Source organism: Coenobita brevimanus, chromosome 26 (assembly GCF_032717465.1).
Source record: "Coenobita brevimanus isolate Jiangsu-jjx chromosome 26, ASM3271746v2, whole genome shotgun sequence".
Lineage (NCBI taxonomy): Eukaryota > Metazoa > Arthropoda > Malacostraca > Decapoda > Coenobitidae > Coenobita > Coenobita brevimanus.
The window spans coordinates 32,392,663-32,409,965 of NC_136979.1; the positions used below are offsets into that span (position 1 = coordinate 32,392,663).

General features: G+C 46.8%; 1 protein-coding gene across 2 annotated transcripts in view; it reads right to left on the minus strand.

The window, feature by feature from the left end:
• Positions 1-702: 702 nt before the first annotated feature.
• Positions 703-17,303, minus strand: part of fs(2)ltoPP43 (female sterile (2) ltoPP43) — a 236,291-nt gene continuing 219,690 nt past the window's right edge. For both annotated transcript variants that reach the window (XM_080268044.1, XM_080268045.1), the window contains exon 9: positions 703-1,088. In XM_080268044.1, coding sequence (XP_080124170.1) covers positions 1,042-1,088 — 47 coding nt within the window. In that variant the 3' untranslated portion in view covers positions 703-1,041. The remainder of the gene's footprint in view (positions 1,089-17,303) is intronic.

The window sequence follows — 17,303 nt, forward strand, 5'->3', positions numbered from 1 at the left end:
CCCACTCGGCTGAACCAAATTGTCTGGCGTCAGCTGGAACATGATATACCAGAGTTATGCCGGTCATGCGGGGGTTAATGGTGACAGTGTAGTAACTGTCAGGCTCCTATGACTCACTCAGCCGAACAAAATCGTCTGCCAGCTGGAATGGAATACTAGAGTTGTCCCAAGCACCAGAGGGTTAAGAATCTTAACCCCCTGAGTGATGCTCGGGACAACTTTAGTGCCCCATTTCAGCTGACTCAGATTATTTTATTCGACTGAGTGAGTCATAGGAGCCTGACAGTGTCAATACCGTCACCATTAACCCCCTCACGACCGACATAACTTTAGCATCATGTTCCAGCTGATGCCAGACAATTTGGTTCAGCCGAGAGAGGATCCTGAAAGACACTATAACATCACAAACAAAATACAAAATCCCTTCCCTCCATCTTGAACGTACTATAATTCATTTACATTAAGTAAGCTCGTATTTTCGTATTTTTGCAGCTTATTTCATGTATCTTAGTTAAAAGAAAAAAATACTACGAGCCGGTGAATAAAACCAACACTTGTAGACGAAGAATATAATTACCAAACAGTTTCGGTGGACACTGCCACCATCTTCAGTGGTCAAGATAGTGAGAGGGAGTGTATAGTCAGTCTGTCACTCCCTCTCACTATCTTGACCACTGAAGATGGTGGCAGTGTCCACCGAAACTGTTTGGTAATTATAATCTTCGTCTACAAGTGTGGGTTTTATTCACCGTCTTTGATTATCACGCAAGAGTGATTCATCCAGCCAATACTACGAGCTCTGTATCTTTTCATAGCCATTCTTCGTGACTAGCATCGTATTCTAGTTATCTATAGTTACAACTGAGCATTCAAGTTGGAGGGATCACAACTTTAAGCAGTTACAGTAAACAAACAAACAAAAAGCACGTGTCGTCCTCTTGACCTCTCGTCTTCGCAGGAATGCAGCGGTGACGCCATCTTGTGCGTGGAATGCGTGAAGTGCAGGTTCTTGAGTGGAAGGAGCACGGAGCCACGGGAGACTTAATAATATTCGCTAGTCAGCCAGTCTAGAAGCCTGGGACATTTGCCTGAAATAATAATAATAATAATAATAATAATAATAGAAATAACAACAAAACCAGTCATATAGATAATTCAATATCTTAGTCACTCGATCTGTCCATTCCGCCCCTTCAGTACGAGGACGCATTTCTGTAAGCTATTTTTTCTAACATGGGAGGTTCGATACGTTTGATTAAGCCTATCCATAAGACTCCTAAAGCTGAGTAAATGCCTCTGAAAGTTGCAAAATATAAAATATAAAACGTCTATATGATATAAAAACCTTTGTTCACCTCCGGGACTCGATCTGTGGCGCCTAGAACAAGTGCTGATGTCATGTGGTTTTTATTCACCTCCGGGACTCGATCTGTGGCGCCTAGAACAAGTGCTGACGTCATGTTTACACTTTGCTACCTTTAGACGATTTCCTGGAGCTTAAAGAAACCCTCTCGGGATGATGGGACAGACACAATAACCCCTTCAGACAGAGAATGACTTAGTTACTTTGTTCTAGGTAACTGGACGATTTTATTCAGCTTAGGAGATCCCCTCGTAGTGAAGGGGTTGATGGTGACTCTATCTAACCCCTCCAGTACGAAATTTCTCTCCAGAGTTGAAGAAAATCTCTGGAGGAAGAAAGATGAAAATCGAAAAAAGTGTTAATGTGGTGCGGTGTTGCTCCCACAGTAGGGAAAAGCTACACGTACGATAGCAGGGGCTCTTTACCCTGGTACGTACTCTGGCCATAGCCGGGAGCTGATCTTTCCGACCAGAAGCAACTGAAGGGCGTACAAGGCCGCTCCTTCCCCGCCACATATAGAGACTGTCGGCGCAGTGTTGCTCCTGTAGGGGGGAACAGCAGGAGAGGGATGCACTGGGGCAACTCTCTCTGGGGTGTACTAAGGCCGGAGCCTTGGGCCGCCTTATCCTCGTACACTTTATTAGGCCGTAGTCTTGGGCCTCCTGCCCTTGGGCCTCCTGCCCTAGAGGGTGTAACAATTGCCGTCAATACAGTGTTACCTGGGACTGAAGCTAGTTCAGTCCCACCCCTTTTCTGACGATGGTTGTCCCGCCCGCAAGGTAGTTGCCTTTCCCTGGTCACCTGGTGTTGGGGCAGTTGCGGGGAACAGGGGCTCAGGACTGTAGTGTCCTGGTGACCCTCTTGATCGGGGTCACTAACCCCAATGTTGTATCCTCCTGGGGTGGTGGTGCGTTGGCGGCCTGGTGGTGGGGTGGGGGGTGGTGAGATGGGAGGTCCGGCGGCGGGCACGGCGGGCATTTTACCACCCTCCGCTTTGTAAAAGTCACGACCCCATGACTGGAGGTGGTAGGTGGTGGAGGTGGATGTCTGGTGGGCCGGGGTGAGGTGTTGGAGGAGGCTGTCCCAGTGTGTGGTGAAGGTGTTAGGCTCCTGATGGGGGTTGATAGTGAGCTGGAGGGAGGATGGGTGGTCAGTCCGGCGTAGGAGGCGGAGAAGGTGGGGGGTCCCTCGGATTCTGACAGGTGGGCGGTCGTGGTGGCGCTATAGCACCCTCTCAATTTTCGTCTCTGGTTGTGGTGGTACAGTGGTGGTGGTTGTTTCCGCGCCAGTGAAGGTGGAAGTTGGTGATGGGTGGTGTGGTGCTGTGTCGGTGGTGGGCATAGCGGGCGGTGATTGAGAGTGGTGGGTTGGAGGAGGTGGGGTAGATGCAGGCGGAGGTGAGGTTGGTGAAGGATCAGAATCGGAGGAAGGTGGTGGTGGGTCAGGTAAGGATGAAGTGGGGGAAGGGGTTTGTGGGTATGGTGAGGTTGAGGGTGGGGTGGGGGAGGTGAGCGAGGAAAGAGAGGCAGGTGAGAGCGAGGAGGAGGATGGTATGATAGGGAAGGCGAATGAGTTGGCTGTGTTGGCGGGAAAAATGAGTGGCGGGGAAGTGATGGTGGCAGGTGGTGTGGGGTGGTAGGTGGGAGGGAGTAGACAGGAGGAGGCGGTTTTGGGAAGTAGGTTAGGGGAAGATGAGGTAAGGGTTCTAGGAGGTCTGTGAAGGGGGAGGCAGGCTTTGTGTTGGGGAGGAATAGGAAGGGGGGAGGCGGTAGTAGTGGAGAAAGTGGTGTGTGAGGTGGGAAGGTTAGGAATAGGGGTAGGAATAGGGGAGGGCAAAATAGAAGAGATAGTGAGAGGAAAGGAAAAGGAAAGATGACGTTTCCCCCTGTCGTGGACTGGGGGAGATGTGAGGTGGCCCTCGTCATTACGGTGGGATGCGAGGGCGGTGGGGAGGCGCCTTCTGTGCCTTCCTCGTCTTGCATTCCTGCTTTGAGGCTTGCGGCAATCCACGTATGGTGGGGAGGCTTGTAAGCGCTCTTGTGTTATTTTGCTGCGCCGGGCAATTTTAGCTGTTCACAAATGTCGTGGATTGGGCACTCAGGGCAGCAAGGAGAAAATTCCCACGGATTTATTCCCGATGCATTTGGGGGAGGAGTGGACGGCTAGAAGGCGCCTTATTAGGTTGATTTCTTTATCCAGGTCTCCCGTCGGTTCATGTATTATGAAGTGGTTTTTAATGAAACCGGGGAGGGTCCTGAGGAGTTTGTGGAATATGAGTTGTTCCCAGGTTTTTGCGTCTGTGCCCAGGTATGCAGCGGTGACGAGCCGCCTAGCCTGGATGAAGGTGTCATCGAGGCTTCCGTCGTATGTGAGGGCGTCTAGTTGCGATAAGGCTACAACTGTGCCCAGAGATGGCGTCGCTGCCTGTTTCACAATTTGTTTGAATTGATCCCATTTTAGTCTCGGGACGATTTTCGGAGTGACAGTGGCGATTATTTTACCCAGGTTAGGTAATGTGACTGCAATCTTTTCTTTGTCTGAGTCGAACCCTATGTCTAAGAGGAGTTTAACCATATCCAAGTACTCATCAATGTTACATTGGTCCGGGTTGAATTTCGGCAATTGAATGTGATGTTTGGCTGCCATTGTACAAGTTTCCTTTTATCGTTCCTCCGTGCTTTTACTCGGATCCAGAACCACCGCTTGCCCACCAGTGTTATGCTGGTGTTTTTAAGGCGACTTCTCGTCCTAAAAACACTAGCGACTGAAGCGGGGTCCTCTTTCTAGACCGGAAGCAATGCACCAACAAAGGAACAGGACATAAAAACCAGGCAGTACACCTTAACACATCTATTACCTTAATTCTAACCGTTACAATACAACACAGAGTGATATTTGAGATACAGGGGAACAGAGACACAGAGTTAACATTCAGCACCACAAAATATAGTTACACTCAGTGCACACTACAATGCTCATACAGGGATATCTTGAATTATATATGGTATTGTCTATGTGTCACTTTTAGGCAGGATATACACTGAACTGATCACAAAGGGGATAAACAAGATTGGAAGTCTGTAGGGGAAATATTACTATGAATAAGACAGGGTGCGGATAGCGACACTTGACACAGTCACCTGGTCACGGCGACAGTCACACTCAGGCATTTGACCGGCCCGCGCACCCTAGCCTTATGCGTTCACAGAAAGTTCTTTTATTGGGGGGACTTGGATAATTACTCTAAGGCTCATTCTCTGTCCTGCCGACACTGAGTTCTTTTGGACTATTGGTAACTGCACTGTTCTTCACTTAGTCACTGTTCACTGTTCTTTTCCCTGATTTGTTCTCGACACAAGGGGAGTCACTATTTACCTGTATCTTCTGGGTAATGTTCACTCCGTGACAAGGGCGTGAGGGTAGAGCCCTAGGGGGACCCGGCCTGCAGAGGGGAAGGGATTACCCGCAGGGGAGTCACTGCCCGGGTCACACTCGTCGGTGGGGTGCAGGGAGGCCCTCCCGTCTGGGGGCCTCGACCTGAGAGATGGCCCTCGAGTTGGGGCCTCGTCAGTGTGGTGCAGGGAGGCCCTCCTGTCTGGGGGCCTCGACCTGAGAGGTGGCCCTCGGGACTGGGGCCGAACAGCCTGAGTAGTCGGGCCTGTCGTCTCTGGCTCCGTGGAGTGAGGGAGCCGGGATCGCCTTTGTCGGGAGCCGGGATCGCCTTCGTCGGGAGCCGGTGGGTCTGGCCTGGGTGTCCTGGGACTGCGGGCACCTAGGGGGAGAGGCGCCGACAGGGCTGGGCTGCAGCAGCTTCTCCTTCAGGACTCGGGCAGGAACAAGGATCTCCCAGGCGTGGGAGGCAGGTCCGATATCGGGCCTTGCCACCACTCTAGTGTCACCTCCGGGGCTATATTCCTGGGTGGTGATGAAGGGCTCCCACAGGGGGTAAGAGGCTGGAGAAGGACTCATGTCACTCGTGTCCTCTCTGGTAAGTCCTGAGGCCAGAGCCTTGGGTCGCCTTACCCTGGTACGTACGTTGGCTGTGGCCGTGAGCTTACCCGGCGTACAAGGAGCAACTGAAGGGCGCACAAGGCCACTCCTTCATCGCCACGTATGGAGACCGTCGGCATGGTGTTGCTCCCATAGTAGGGGACAAGCCGGAGTGAGGGGCACAGAGGCCACACTATCTCCAGTACGTACTGAGGCTACCTTCAGGGGCTTCTCTACCCTGGTAAGTGCCACGGCCAGAGCCGGATGCCCACCCGTCTTACAGAGAGCAACTGAAGGGCATACAAGGCCGCTCCTTCCCCGCCACGTATAGAGACCGTTGGCACGGTGTTGCTCCCGTAGTAGGGAAAAGCTACACCTACGATAGCAGGGGCTCTTTACCCTGGTACGTACTCTGGCCGTAGCCGGCAGCTGATCTTTCCGACCAGAAGCAACTGAAGGGCGTACAAGGCCACTCCTTCCCCGCCACATTTAGAGACTGTCGGCACGGTGTTGCTCCTGTAGGGGAGAACAGCAGGAGAGGGATGCACTGGGGCAACTCTCTCTCTGGGGTGTACTAAGGCCGGAGCCTTGGGTCACCTTACCCTCGTACACATTATTAGGCCGTATGTCGGGCTTGCAACGATCATGTACTTGCCGCCCACCCAGATACCGCTGCTCCTGACGTCATCTCCATCTCTTACTCACACGGCCCCTTCAGACCGAGGCCTGGGTCAAGTGGGAGTAGAGGGGGAGAGGAGGAAGGCGGAGAAAGGAGGAGTAGGGAAGAAGACGAATGTGGGGCAGACGAATATGGAGCGAGGGACGATAGGAGAATGGGTCGCGAATGCCAGAAGTACCTGAAAGCAGCATATAGAACGCTACGACGTAAGCATGGTGCTGAGGTTTTGGCACGTGCCCAGCAGGAGTGGAAAAGAGCACAGGGAACTGGGGGACAGCGAGGGCTGGAGAAAATTACGGAGGAAGGGGAAGATGAAATACAAGAATAAACGAAGTGAATAAAGGAGTGATGAGAAAAGGAGGGTGACTACGTGAAGAGAGTGGCTAGGTGGGGAAAAACACCCAAGATGCACATTAATCATAGCTCTCGAGGATCCAGGGGTCAGAGGCTAATGTACCGGTACTCGAGGTACCCTGGGGGGTCCCCGGGGTGGTTGTCATCTGTGAATCCTCACTCATAATGGTGTGCCAGTGCGTAAGAACAAGGGTGTATGCTGGATGTATACGGGAATGGAGAATGGTGTATTAGTGACTCAGTGTGTATGAGAGGTGTTTATAAGCACGCTCATGAGAGAGATGGGGCTAGAGAAGGTTTGGCAGTCAGACAGGATTGTCTTGTGTTCAGCTGGGACAGACGGCCAGAACAGCCACGACCATGGGCTTCGCGGTACTGGTGAGTAGAAGCAGTGAAGAATAGTCTTGCGGGAAAGTAACGCAAGGTATGTAAGTGCCGTTAGAGTGAAGTACCGGCAGTCTCTACTCGGAAAAACCAGCAATATTATTTGACGCGTATGCTCCAGGTCGTGGCGAATATTAATTAAGTAGTAGAGTTAACTTAGAGTAAGAACTATAACGTTTAAGTGAACCTCTGTCACTCATGGATGGACGTCTAGTCTTTAATAAGTAGACTGAAGCCTTATATGGCTATCAAGTCAAGTACTTACTTGCTGTCAAGTCGTAAATAAGTGATTGAAATTTCCCTTGTGTCGAGATGAGACTCGGGATAATAAGTTAATGTTATAACTGTGTAATTTTTTCTGAAGTAGTGTAAATACTTTGTAGCAGATTGTTAAAAATTAAAGTAAAAATGTTTCTGTGTTTTGTAACCTTAGTGTGGAACTGTTAATTTTTGGGAAGTCAAGGAGGGAGTCTGGGGCAGAAAGGGGTATTTAATATCTTGTTGCCCTAACCAACGAGGTTACAGGTCCCTTCTGGGCTTGTCTCCACACTCTCCGCTGCTACTGTCACACGCTACCAATACTCATTAGTGGCGGCCATTCACCGTACTTGGCGAGACTGAGTACGAAACATACCTCAGGTAAGTAGAGAGTGGAGGACACGACACGTAGCCTTGGGCCTCCTGCCCTAGAGGGTGTAACAATTGCCGTCAATACGGTGTTACCTGGGACTGAAGCAAGTTCAGTCCCACCCCTTTTCTGACGATGGTTGTCCCGCCCGCAAGGTAGTTGCCTTTCCCTGGTCACCTGGTGTTGGGGCGGTTGCGGGGAACAGGGGCTCAGGACTGTAGTGTCCTGGTGACCCTCTTGATCGGGGTCACTAACCCCACTGTTGTATCCTCCTGGGGTGGTGGTGCGGTGGCGGCCCGGTGGTGGGGTGGGGGGTGGTGAGGTGGGAGGTCCGGCGGCGGGCACGGCGGGCATATTAGGTAGGGTAGGGATGGGTCGGTTATGGGAGGGTAGAATAGAGGTGGGTCGATTAGGGCAGGCGAGGGTAAGCATGGGTAGGTTATGGTTGCGTTGGGGAGGGTAGGATAGGTTATGGCAGGGTAGGATAGGGCTGGGTGGTGGTGGGCTGGATAGGGTAGTGTAGGGTAGGGTAGGCTGAATCAGGGTAGAGTGGTGGGTATAACTGCCGTTTAGTTCCGTCATATCCAACGCCTATTTCACTCAGTCATACTACACCGTCTCATCAAATTTGGGGTGATCTTCTCTACGATTTTTGTTCTTCCCCGCTTAGTTCAGTCCTTTAGTTCATTCATGACCCTTGGCTTTCCTTTTTTTTTTTTTTTTATGAGGTGGAGCGCAGGGGCACGAGGCTAGACCACCATAAGTCCAGAATATTTAAGGGTAGGCCACCAAACTACGCCCTGGTAACGTCTACACGTCAAAACATCTGTCCACCTCTGGGACTTGAACCGAGGAGCGCTGGACGCAGAGCTCCCGGTCTGCGGATGTCACTTTTACACTTTGTTAGCTTCTGACGATATCCTACAGCTTCAGAAAACCCTCTTAGGATGACGGGACAGAATCATTTAACCCTTCAGACCAAGAACGATTTATTTACTTTGTCCTAGCTGACCGCACGATTTTATTCAACTTAGGAGATCCCCTGACAGAGAAGGGGTTGATGCTGGCTGTATCTAACCCCTCAAATTCAAAATTCCTCTCCAGAGCTGAAGAAAATCGTCTGGAGAAAGAATGAAGAAAACTGAAAAAAAGGGTTAGAGTGGAAAATGAGTTGGATAAGATTGGTTTGGTTAGAGCAGGGTAGGGTTGGGTCGGCTATGCCAGGGTGGGGTAGGGTGGGGTCGGTTTTGGCAGGGTGAGGTAGGACTGGGATAGTTTTGGCAGGGTGGGGTAGGACTTGGATGGTTTTTGCAGGGTGGGGTAGGATTGGGTCGGTTATGGCAGGGTGGGGTAGGGATGGGTCGGTCTTGGCAGGGTGGGGTAGGGACGGGTCGGTCTTGGCAGGGTGGGGTAGGAATGGGTCGGTCTTGGTAGGGTGGGGTAAGATCGGGTCAGTTTTGGCAGGATGGGGAAGGATTGGGTCGGATATGGCAGGGTGGGGTAAGATCGGGTCAGTTTTGGCAGGATGGGGAAGGATCGGGTCGGATATGGCAGGGTGGGGGGGATCGGGTCGGATATGGCAGGGTGGGGGTAAGATCGGGTCGGTTTTGGCAGGGTGGGGTAGGATTGGGTCGGTTTTGGCAAGGTGGGGTAGGGATGGGTCGGTCTTGGCAGGATGGGGTAGGATTGGGTCGGTTTTGGCAGGGTGGGGTAGGGATGGGTCGGTCTTGGCAGGATGGGGTAGGATTGGGTCGGATATGACAGGGTAGGGTAAGATCAGGTCGGTTTTGGCAGGGTGGGATAGGATTGGGTCGGTTTTGGCAGGGTGGGAAAGGATTGGTCGGGTTTGGCAGGGTGGAGTAGAACCGGGTTGGTTTTGGCAGGGTGGGGTAGGATTGTGTCGGTCTTGACAGGATGGGGTAAGGTTTGGTTGGTTTTGGCACTATGGGGTAGGGATGGGTCGATTATGGCAGAGTAGGGTAGGGATGGGTCGGTTATGGCAGGGTTGAACAGAGGTGGGTCGATTAGGGCAGGCGAGGGTAAGCATGGGTAGGTTATGGTTGCGTTTGGGAGGGTAGGATAGGTTATGGCAGGGTAGGATAGGGCTGGGTGGTGGTGGACTGGGTAGGGTAGGGCTGGGTAGGGTAGTGTAGGGCTGGGTAGGGTAGGGTAGGCTGAATCAGGGTAGTGTAGGGTACAGAAGAGAGGTGGGTATAACTGCCGTTTAGTTCCGTCATATCCAACGCCTATTTCACTCAGTTATACCACACTGTCTCATCAAATTTGGGGCGATCTTCTCTACGATTTTTGTTCTTCTCCGCTTAGTTCAGTCCTTTAGTTCATTCATGACCCTTGGCTTTCCTTTTTTTTTTATGAGGTGGAGCGCAGGGGCACGAGGCTAGACCACCATTAGTCCAGAATATTAAAGGGTAGGCCACCAAGCTGCGCCCTGGTAACGTCTACACGTCAAAACATCTGTCCACCTCTGGGACTTGAACCGCGGAGCGCTGGACGCAGAGCTCTCGGTTTGCGGATGACGATATCCTACAGCTTCAGAAAACCCTCTTAGGATGACGGGACAGAATCATTTAATCTTTCAAGCCGAGAACAACTTATTTACATTGTCCTAGCTGACCGCATGATTTTATTCAGCTTAGGAGATCCCCTGATAGAGATGGGGTTGATGATGGCAGTATTTAACCCTTCCAGTTCGAAATTTCTCTCTACTGTAGAGGTGAAGAAAATCATCCGAAGGTAGAGAGAAGAAAACAGGAAAAGTAATGTAGTGGTGAAAGGGCTGTACAGGGGAGGGTAGGTTAAAGTAGGGTAGAGTTGGGTCGGCAATGGTAGGGTAGGGTAGGGTAGGCTGAGGTAGGCTAGTGTAGGGTTGAGAAGAGTAGGGTAGGGTAAACTGAACTGAATAAGTATATACAATAAAATCTGGCGATACAACAACCAGGGTCATATGCCGCCGGACGACAACGAGAATAAAAGCACTCGAAAAGATGAAATACACACACACACACACACACACACACACACACACACACACACTCAATTAGACAAGCAAGCAGTCTTATGGACCAGAGCAGTGATACTGAGGAGAAGATAACACAGGTGAATGAAGCTGTGCAAACCTACAAAAATGATGTAGAAATCACGTATGCTGAAATGGTGAAAGTAAAGAAAGACTTAGAAACAAGGGTGGAGGAAAAAAACATTAAAAAGAAAGTGAAAAGAATAATCCAAAACAATCCAAAGTTAGTCAGAGATTCAGTAGAAATAAATAAATCAATAGTAATCACTGGTATAGAAGAGGAAGAAATTAAAAACAAAATCACTAGAGACAAAAAGGAGATGGGAAATGTAATGAGCTTACTGAAAGAAGTATCAGAGGAAATCTGTAGTAAAGACAAAGAGGAACACAAAAGGTTAGGGAAATACGAGAAAAGCAAGACAAGACCTCTAAAGGTGACTTTCCAGAGTGTACACACTGTGGAAGAGATACTAAAAAATGCAAAGAATCTTATGGAAAAAGAGGAGTTAAAAAATGTATGGATAAAAAGATGTCTAACACAAGAGGAACTGGAATTACTGAAAGAGAAAAGGGAGGAAGCAAAAACAAAAAATGAGGGAAGATCAGAAGAGGACAAGAAGAAATTTTTTTTACAAAGTAATAGGATTGCAGGTACGAAAGTGGTACACAAACAGGATGGAAGAAAAAGGAGGAAGTTAGTAGAACCATGTTATGACAAGTATATAAACAAGATGATAAAGTTGATGTACTCAAATGTGGATGGAATGGTATCTAATAAAATGAATGATTATGTCAGAGAAAATGAACCACAAATAATATGCCTAACTGAGACAAAATTAACACCAAGGATATCCAATGACATACTAAACTTAGAGGAATACAATATATGGAGAAGAGACAGAAATTTAAAAAAAGGAGGAGGAATTATAATATTAACTAAGAAAAATCTAAAAGTCAGGGAAATAAACCTAGATATACCATCACAAGTAGAACTGATTGCAGTAGAGATCGACACATCTGAAGGTAAAGTAATTGTAGCCAATTTGTATATGCCACCCAGATCAAACACATAGGAAAGAGACGAATATGAGGACCTGGCAGAGAGTACAATTCAGAGTATAAGATCCTTGCTACATAAAATGGAAGAGAAATCGGAAAGAATTATACTAACTGGGGACTTCAATACAAATATAAATTGGAATACTCTAGATATAAATAGCCAAGAAAGCTGTTGGGACCAAAAGCTCCTGGATCTCGTACAAGAGTTTTTCTTAACGCAACATGTGAGGGAAACCACAAGAAAGAGAGGACTTGATGTACCTTCAGTGCTAGATCTAATATTTACTAGGCAAGAAAATGACATTGACAGTTTAATATATCACCCTCCACTCGGCAAAAGCGATCATGCAGTACTAAATTATAACTTCAGGATAGCATATGACATAGTAAACAGCAATGACAGTTACAAAAAGAGACTAAACTATAAAAAGGGAAATTATCAAGACCTAAAGAAGTATTTCTTAGAAGTTGATTGGGAAAATGAGCTTAGAGGACAAGATTTAAATGCTGTATATAAAAAATTTTGTGAATTTTATGAAATAGGAGTCCAGAAGTATATCCCACAGCACAAAGAAGCAGATAAGAAAATACAGAAATGGTTCAATACAGAATGTAAAAAATCAAAAGAAAGAAGAGATTTGTTGTGGAATAGATACAGAAGACACAATAGTCAAAGGGCGTATAATAATTACAAACTGGCAAGAAACGACTATACAAGAATAAGGAGGGAAGCCCAAAAACAGTTTGAGGAGGATATAATAAATAAAAGTAGTGATCAACCAAAGCTGTTTTACAGCTATATCAGAAGCAAAACCAAAGTAAAAGATATAATACAATCCATCACGGACGAGGGAATCACTTATACACAAGAGAAAGATATTTGTGAAGCACTAAATAAGAATTTCCAATTAGTTTTGCGGAAGAAAAAATTTTTGAGAGGGAATATGTAGAACACGCATGTCCACACATACTACCAGATATACAAATAGCAGAAAATGTAATACAAGAGGAGTTAAGTAGATTAGACAGAGGAAAAGCAAGTGGTCCTGATGAAATTTCATGTTGGGTGTTACGAGAATGTGCAAAGGAGTTAAGTAAACCATTATTTTTAATTTTCAAGAAATCCTTGAGTCAAGGGAAACTACCTGATATTTGGAAAAAAAGCAAATATAGTCCCCTTATTCAAGAAAGGAAATAGACAAAATCCTCTCAACTACCGACCAGTATCACTGACCAGTGTTGTAAGCAAGGTATTAGAAAAACTTATAAGAAAAGCTTGGGTAAATCATCTAGAAGAACACAGTATGATAACAGAAAGACAGTTTGGTTTCAGAAAAGGAAAATCATGTGTTACTAATCTGTTGAGCTACTATGACAGAGTAACAAACACAATACAGGAAAGGGAAGGATGGGTGGACAGTATCTATTTAGATTTCAAGAAAGCTTTTGACACAGTACCACACCAAAGACTTTTATGGAAGCTGTACCATCAAGGAGGAATTCGAAGCAAACTGTTTTGTTGGATGCAAGACTTTCTCATAAAAAGAGAAATGAGGACAGTACTAAGAGGAAACTACTCATCATGGAAAGAAGTGACTAGCGGAGTACCACACGGTTCGGTGCTGGCACCAATCATGTTTCTAGTGTACATAAATGATATAAACAGTAACACTGGAAATGAGAGCTATCTGAATATGTTTGCAGATGATGCAAAAATACAAAGGATAATTACTAGCACTGACTCTTGTAGGGAGCTACAAGAAGAATTAAATAAACTTCATGATTGGAGTAGTATATGGCAAATGGAATTCAATGTGGACAAGTGTCATGTAATCAAGTTTGGTAAAAGTGGAAAAAGACCTGATTGGGATTATAAGTTAGGAAATAAAACCCTATACACATCAAAAAGAGAGAAAGACCTAGGTGTGATTATCAATAACAGACTATCTCCGGCTGACCACATCAGCGAGAAGGTACGGAACATGAATACACTGCTTGCAAATATGAGAATAGCATTCACATACATAAATGAAGACATGCTAAGAAGGATATTAACATCATTCATTAGACCAACCCTGGAATATGCATCAGTAGTCTGGAGTCCTCATCTCAAAAAGCATATAGACAAGATTGAAAAAGTTCAAAGGGCCGCTACAAGATGGATACCAAGCTTAAGGGACCTAAGCTACGAAGAAAGACTAAATAAACTGAATCTACCAACACTACAGGAGAGAAGGAAAAGAGGTGACATGATAATGCTATATAAGTGCATATCAGGAAAGGAGAAAATAGACATAAATGATTACTTAACATATGGAGAAGCATCAGCAAGAGGACACTGCAAAAAACTGCATAAGAAGAGAGGTGATAAAGACGTAAGGAAATTCAGTTTCCCAAACAGAGCAATTGATCAATGGAATGCACTACCGAATGAAATAGTGTGTGCCAAAACAATTCACAAATTTAAGGATATGTACGATAAATATGGTCTAAGACACGTTCTCGCTTGCCATCTGGTAGACGGGAGTTCGCGCCTCGCTCAGGTTGCGAAAAGTTTCACTGACGAAGTGGGTGGTTACTGTCCCCCTTGAGCAAGGGGACGGGTGTGTGCGTGTGTGAAGGTCACAGCCTTGCCCTTAGATCGGACTATATGAGCTCTCAGCTCCCTTCCGGGAGGGTAAAAGCTGACGATCACGACCATCAGGTGATCCTGACCGACCCGGTGAATTACACACACACACACACACACACACACACAAAATACAATTCATAATTAAAACAAGAAAAACATTAAGAACACTAAAACCACTGTATACTAAATTTTACACGGTAGTGCTGCTGCCTACACCAAGCAAAGGTTTCCCCCTCCACCACAACAAGCATCCTCTCCAAGTACCAACAGAAGACTACAATCCCTCTCCTGCCCGGTGCTCAGAGAGGTAACGATGGCGCAATTCCCCAACAGTGGACACCATCAGCAAAAGCCGAAGAGTCAGGGGGACGAAGCATTCCACACAGAAAGTAGGGGGAGAGTCCTCCATTAAAAATCAATAAGAGAACCAGGAATGGCCCATTCGGAGCCAGCATAAAGCCGTCTCCCACCTGCATCCAGACCTCGGCAAATGAAGGGGCCCGTTTACCCACAAATATCACACATTTTGTTGGCCCCCACTGCATCCCACCTACTCTGCCAGTGGGAGCAAACAGTGAGTGCTTAGATGAATATCACTGAGCGAGGCAGGGGAGAGGCGAGGATGGGCGAGAGGCAGCAGCCTTTGCCAGAGCGTCAGCATGCTCATTGCCCACAATGGTACAAAACCACAAAGCAGTCCCTAGCAAGCACAGCCATTCTAAAACACTGTAGACAACAAAAGAGGATTGGACGGGAAAACACAAAATGGAGATCGGCAGAGTCGCTAAAAACTGTATAACAAACAGGAGGGAAGCTAAATATCAATTTGACTGCGAGTAAAATAGCAGTAAGTTCTGCGATAAAAGTAGATACGATGGGGGGAAGACTCCTACCACGAATGAAATCGGGAAATATAACACCCAAGCCTGTCCCCTCACGGGATTTCAATCCATCAGTAGGGGAGGGCGGTGATGATTCGGCCACTTTTTCGAAAAAAAATCATAATAAATAAAGTTTAAGAAATTCTTAAAATCTGCTTATTCCAAGAGGAAGCCACATCTTTTGGCTCTTTTGTGTGCTATTGTCAGTTCTTAAACTTAAGTCATTTCTTGGTAGTAATCCAAACTCTTAAGGTCTCCAAAATGGCCGAACCATCCCTCTTGGTGTGGATGATTCGGCCACTGGCGTTGGATGGTTCGGCCACCATGTGGGATAATTTGGCCACTTGCCTCTGGGGCTCAATTAAAGAATTAGATATAGTAGGAAAATTAAGAATCAAATTTTCATCTGTGCTGACATGATTTATTAGATTTATTTTTACCTAAACAATCTCCTTTTAATGAAACAAGGAACAAACAATCTCCTTATAATGAAATTAAATGGCTCTACTCTTGCCTATCTCAGATAAAATAAAACTATAATTTTGTGAAAGAAAATATCCGAGTCAAATGAAAGCTACTTCTCTTACATGCTGTTTACTCTTAACGCATTTTAAATTCAGTGAAACAAAAATCCAAAGTTGTAATACCTTTGCCTTCGCTTAGTGCTTTGTGAAACTGGTTCAGGTAATACTCCAATTATAGCGTTTCTTGAAACAGAAGCTTCATCAATTTCTGAGGGAAAGTAGAGAGGGAGAGAGAGAGAGAGAGAGAGAGAGAGAGAGAGAGAGAGAGAACATGTAATTTTGTAGAAAAAAGGTAAGGGGATGAGTCTGTTATGATGTGGCAGGGGTAAACCAGCTCTGCTGTCGGGCCCTGCTGCAGATGTCACTGATTGCATTGCGCAGTTGACCCTTGTGCGGTGTGGTGCGGTGAGGATCAGTCCGTTCTCCCCTTTGGGGCTAAGATGCGAATGAATGTGTTTGAATGGATGAGTAAATGGGGAGTGTGTCGTCCTGTCTCGGCTACCTCCCTTTCCTTGGGGGAAGCAGCCTAGGTATATAGATAGATAGATAGGTAGAAAAAAATTGTTAAATAAAGAAAATAAATCATTAGATAATTATGAGAGATGGTTCGGCCACCTGGCAACCCTGCCGAACCATCCCTCACTTCAAGTGGCCGAATCATCCCCCATGTATAAAGATGTACACATGGCGCCCCGAAACCCAGAGTTCATAAGCTGTTCGAGTGTTATCTACTCTCACGTCACCTATAGACAATAAATGATATTTGCACTATATATGGATAACAACCCTGAAGTATTAATGGAGCTACTGCTTACGTTGGATCACCGAAAAAGTACATAGGGGTCATGAAAAATCATAAAATCTAACCTGATGTTGCTGTTTCCCGGCCAACCAAAACAAAAACACATGTGCCATTTGTCGGCAAGATCACGCAACTTCATGTGAAATCTCAATGATCTAGGTCCCCTACATTATTCAGGAAGGCCAGTGGCCGAACCATCCTCCTGGCCGAACTATCACTGCGCTCCCCTACATATGAGAATCGAGACACTGTGAGAGAAAGCAAGTTCTAAAAAAATAGCAAAGAGCCGCCTGTGAGGAAAGAAAGGCCCCTGTATCAGGAAAGTAAACACACGGTTGCACCCCTGAGAGGAGCCAGGGAGCCATCCTTGGTACACGCACAGGACAAACAAGAAAGGTTGGAACATCCACATCCCCCATGGCAGCCTTCACCCTGTACCCAAACGGATGTGGATAGCGAGGATATGGCGAGGCAGACATTCCCTCCGGAACAGAGCCAACAAAATCTTCCTGAACTTTAGCAAAGACGGTGACACTAAGGACACTAGTTTGAGGCACTCCCTCCTCTTGAGGATATGAGGGAAACAAGGTGGCACCAATACGGAAAAATTCCATAATCAGTAAAGGCAACCTACCACGCAAACCAAGATGGTGACTTCCAATACCTGGCTTGTGAAACGGTAAGACAACAGCCCCCCGCCAAGAAGCAGGAGTGGACGAATCTCTCCAAATTCTATTTATAAGACTCAGGAGGAAGGACACTGCTTCATCATTCAGGTACCTCAGCACTGCATGGGGAATATTATCGACTCCGGAGAAGTGTCATGACATGGAAAGGGTAGACCAAAGTTTACAACAAGACAAAGGGATGTTGTAAGTCTCTCCGACCCCAGAACGGATGTCCAACACCTTAATCTCCTCCACCTACCTAAGCCTGGCAAAAACCGAAGAACGAGTATCCCTACAGGAGA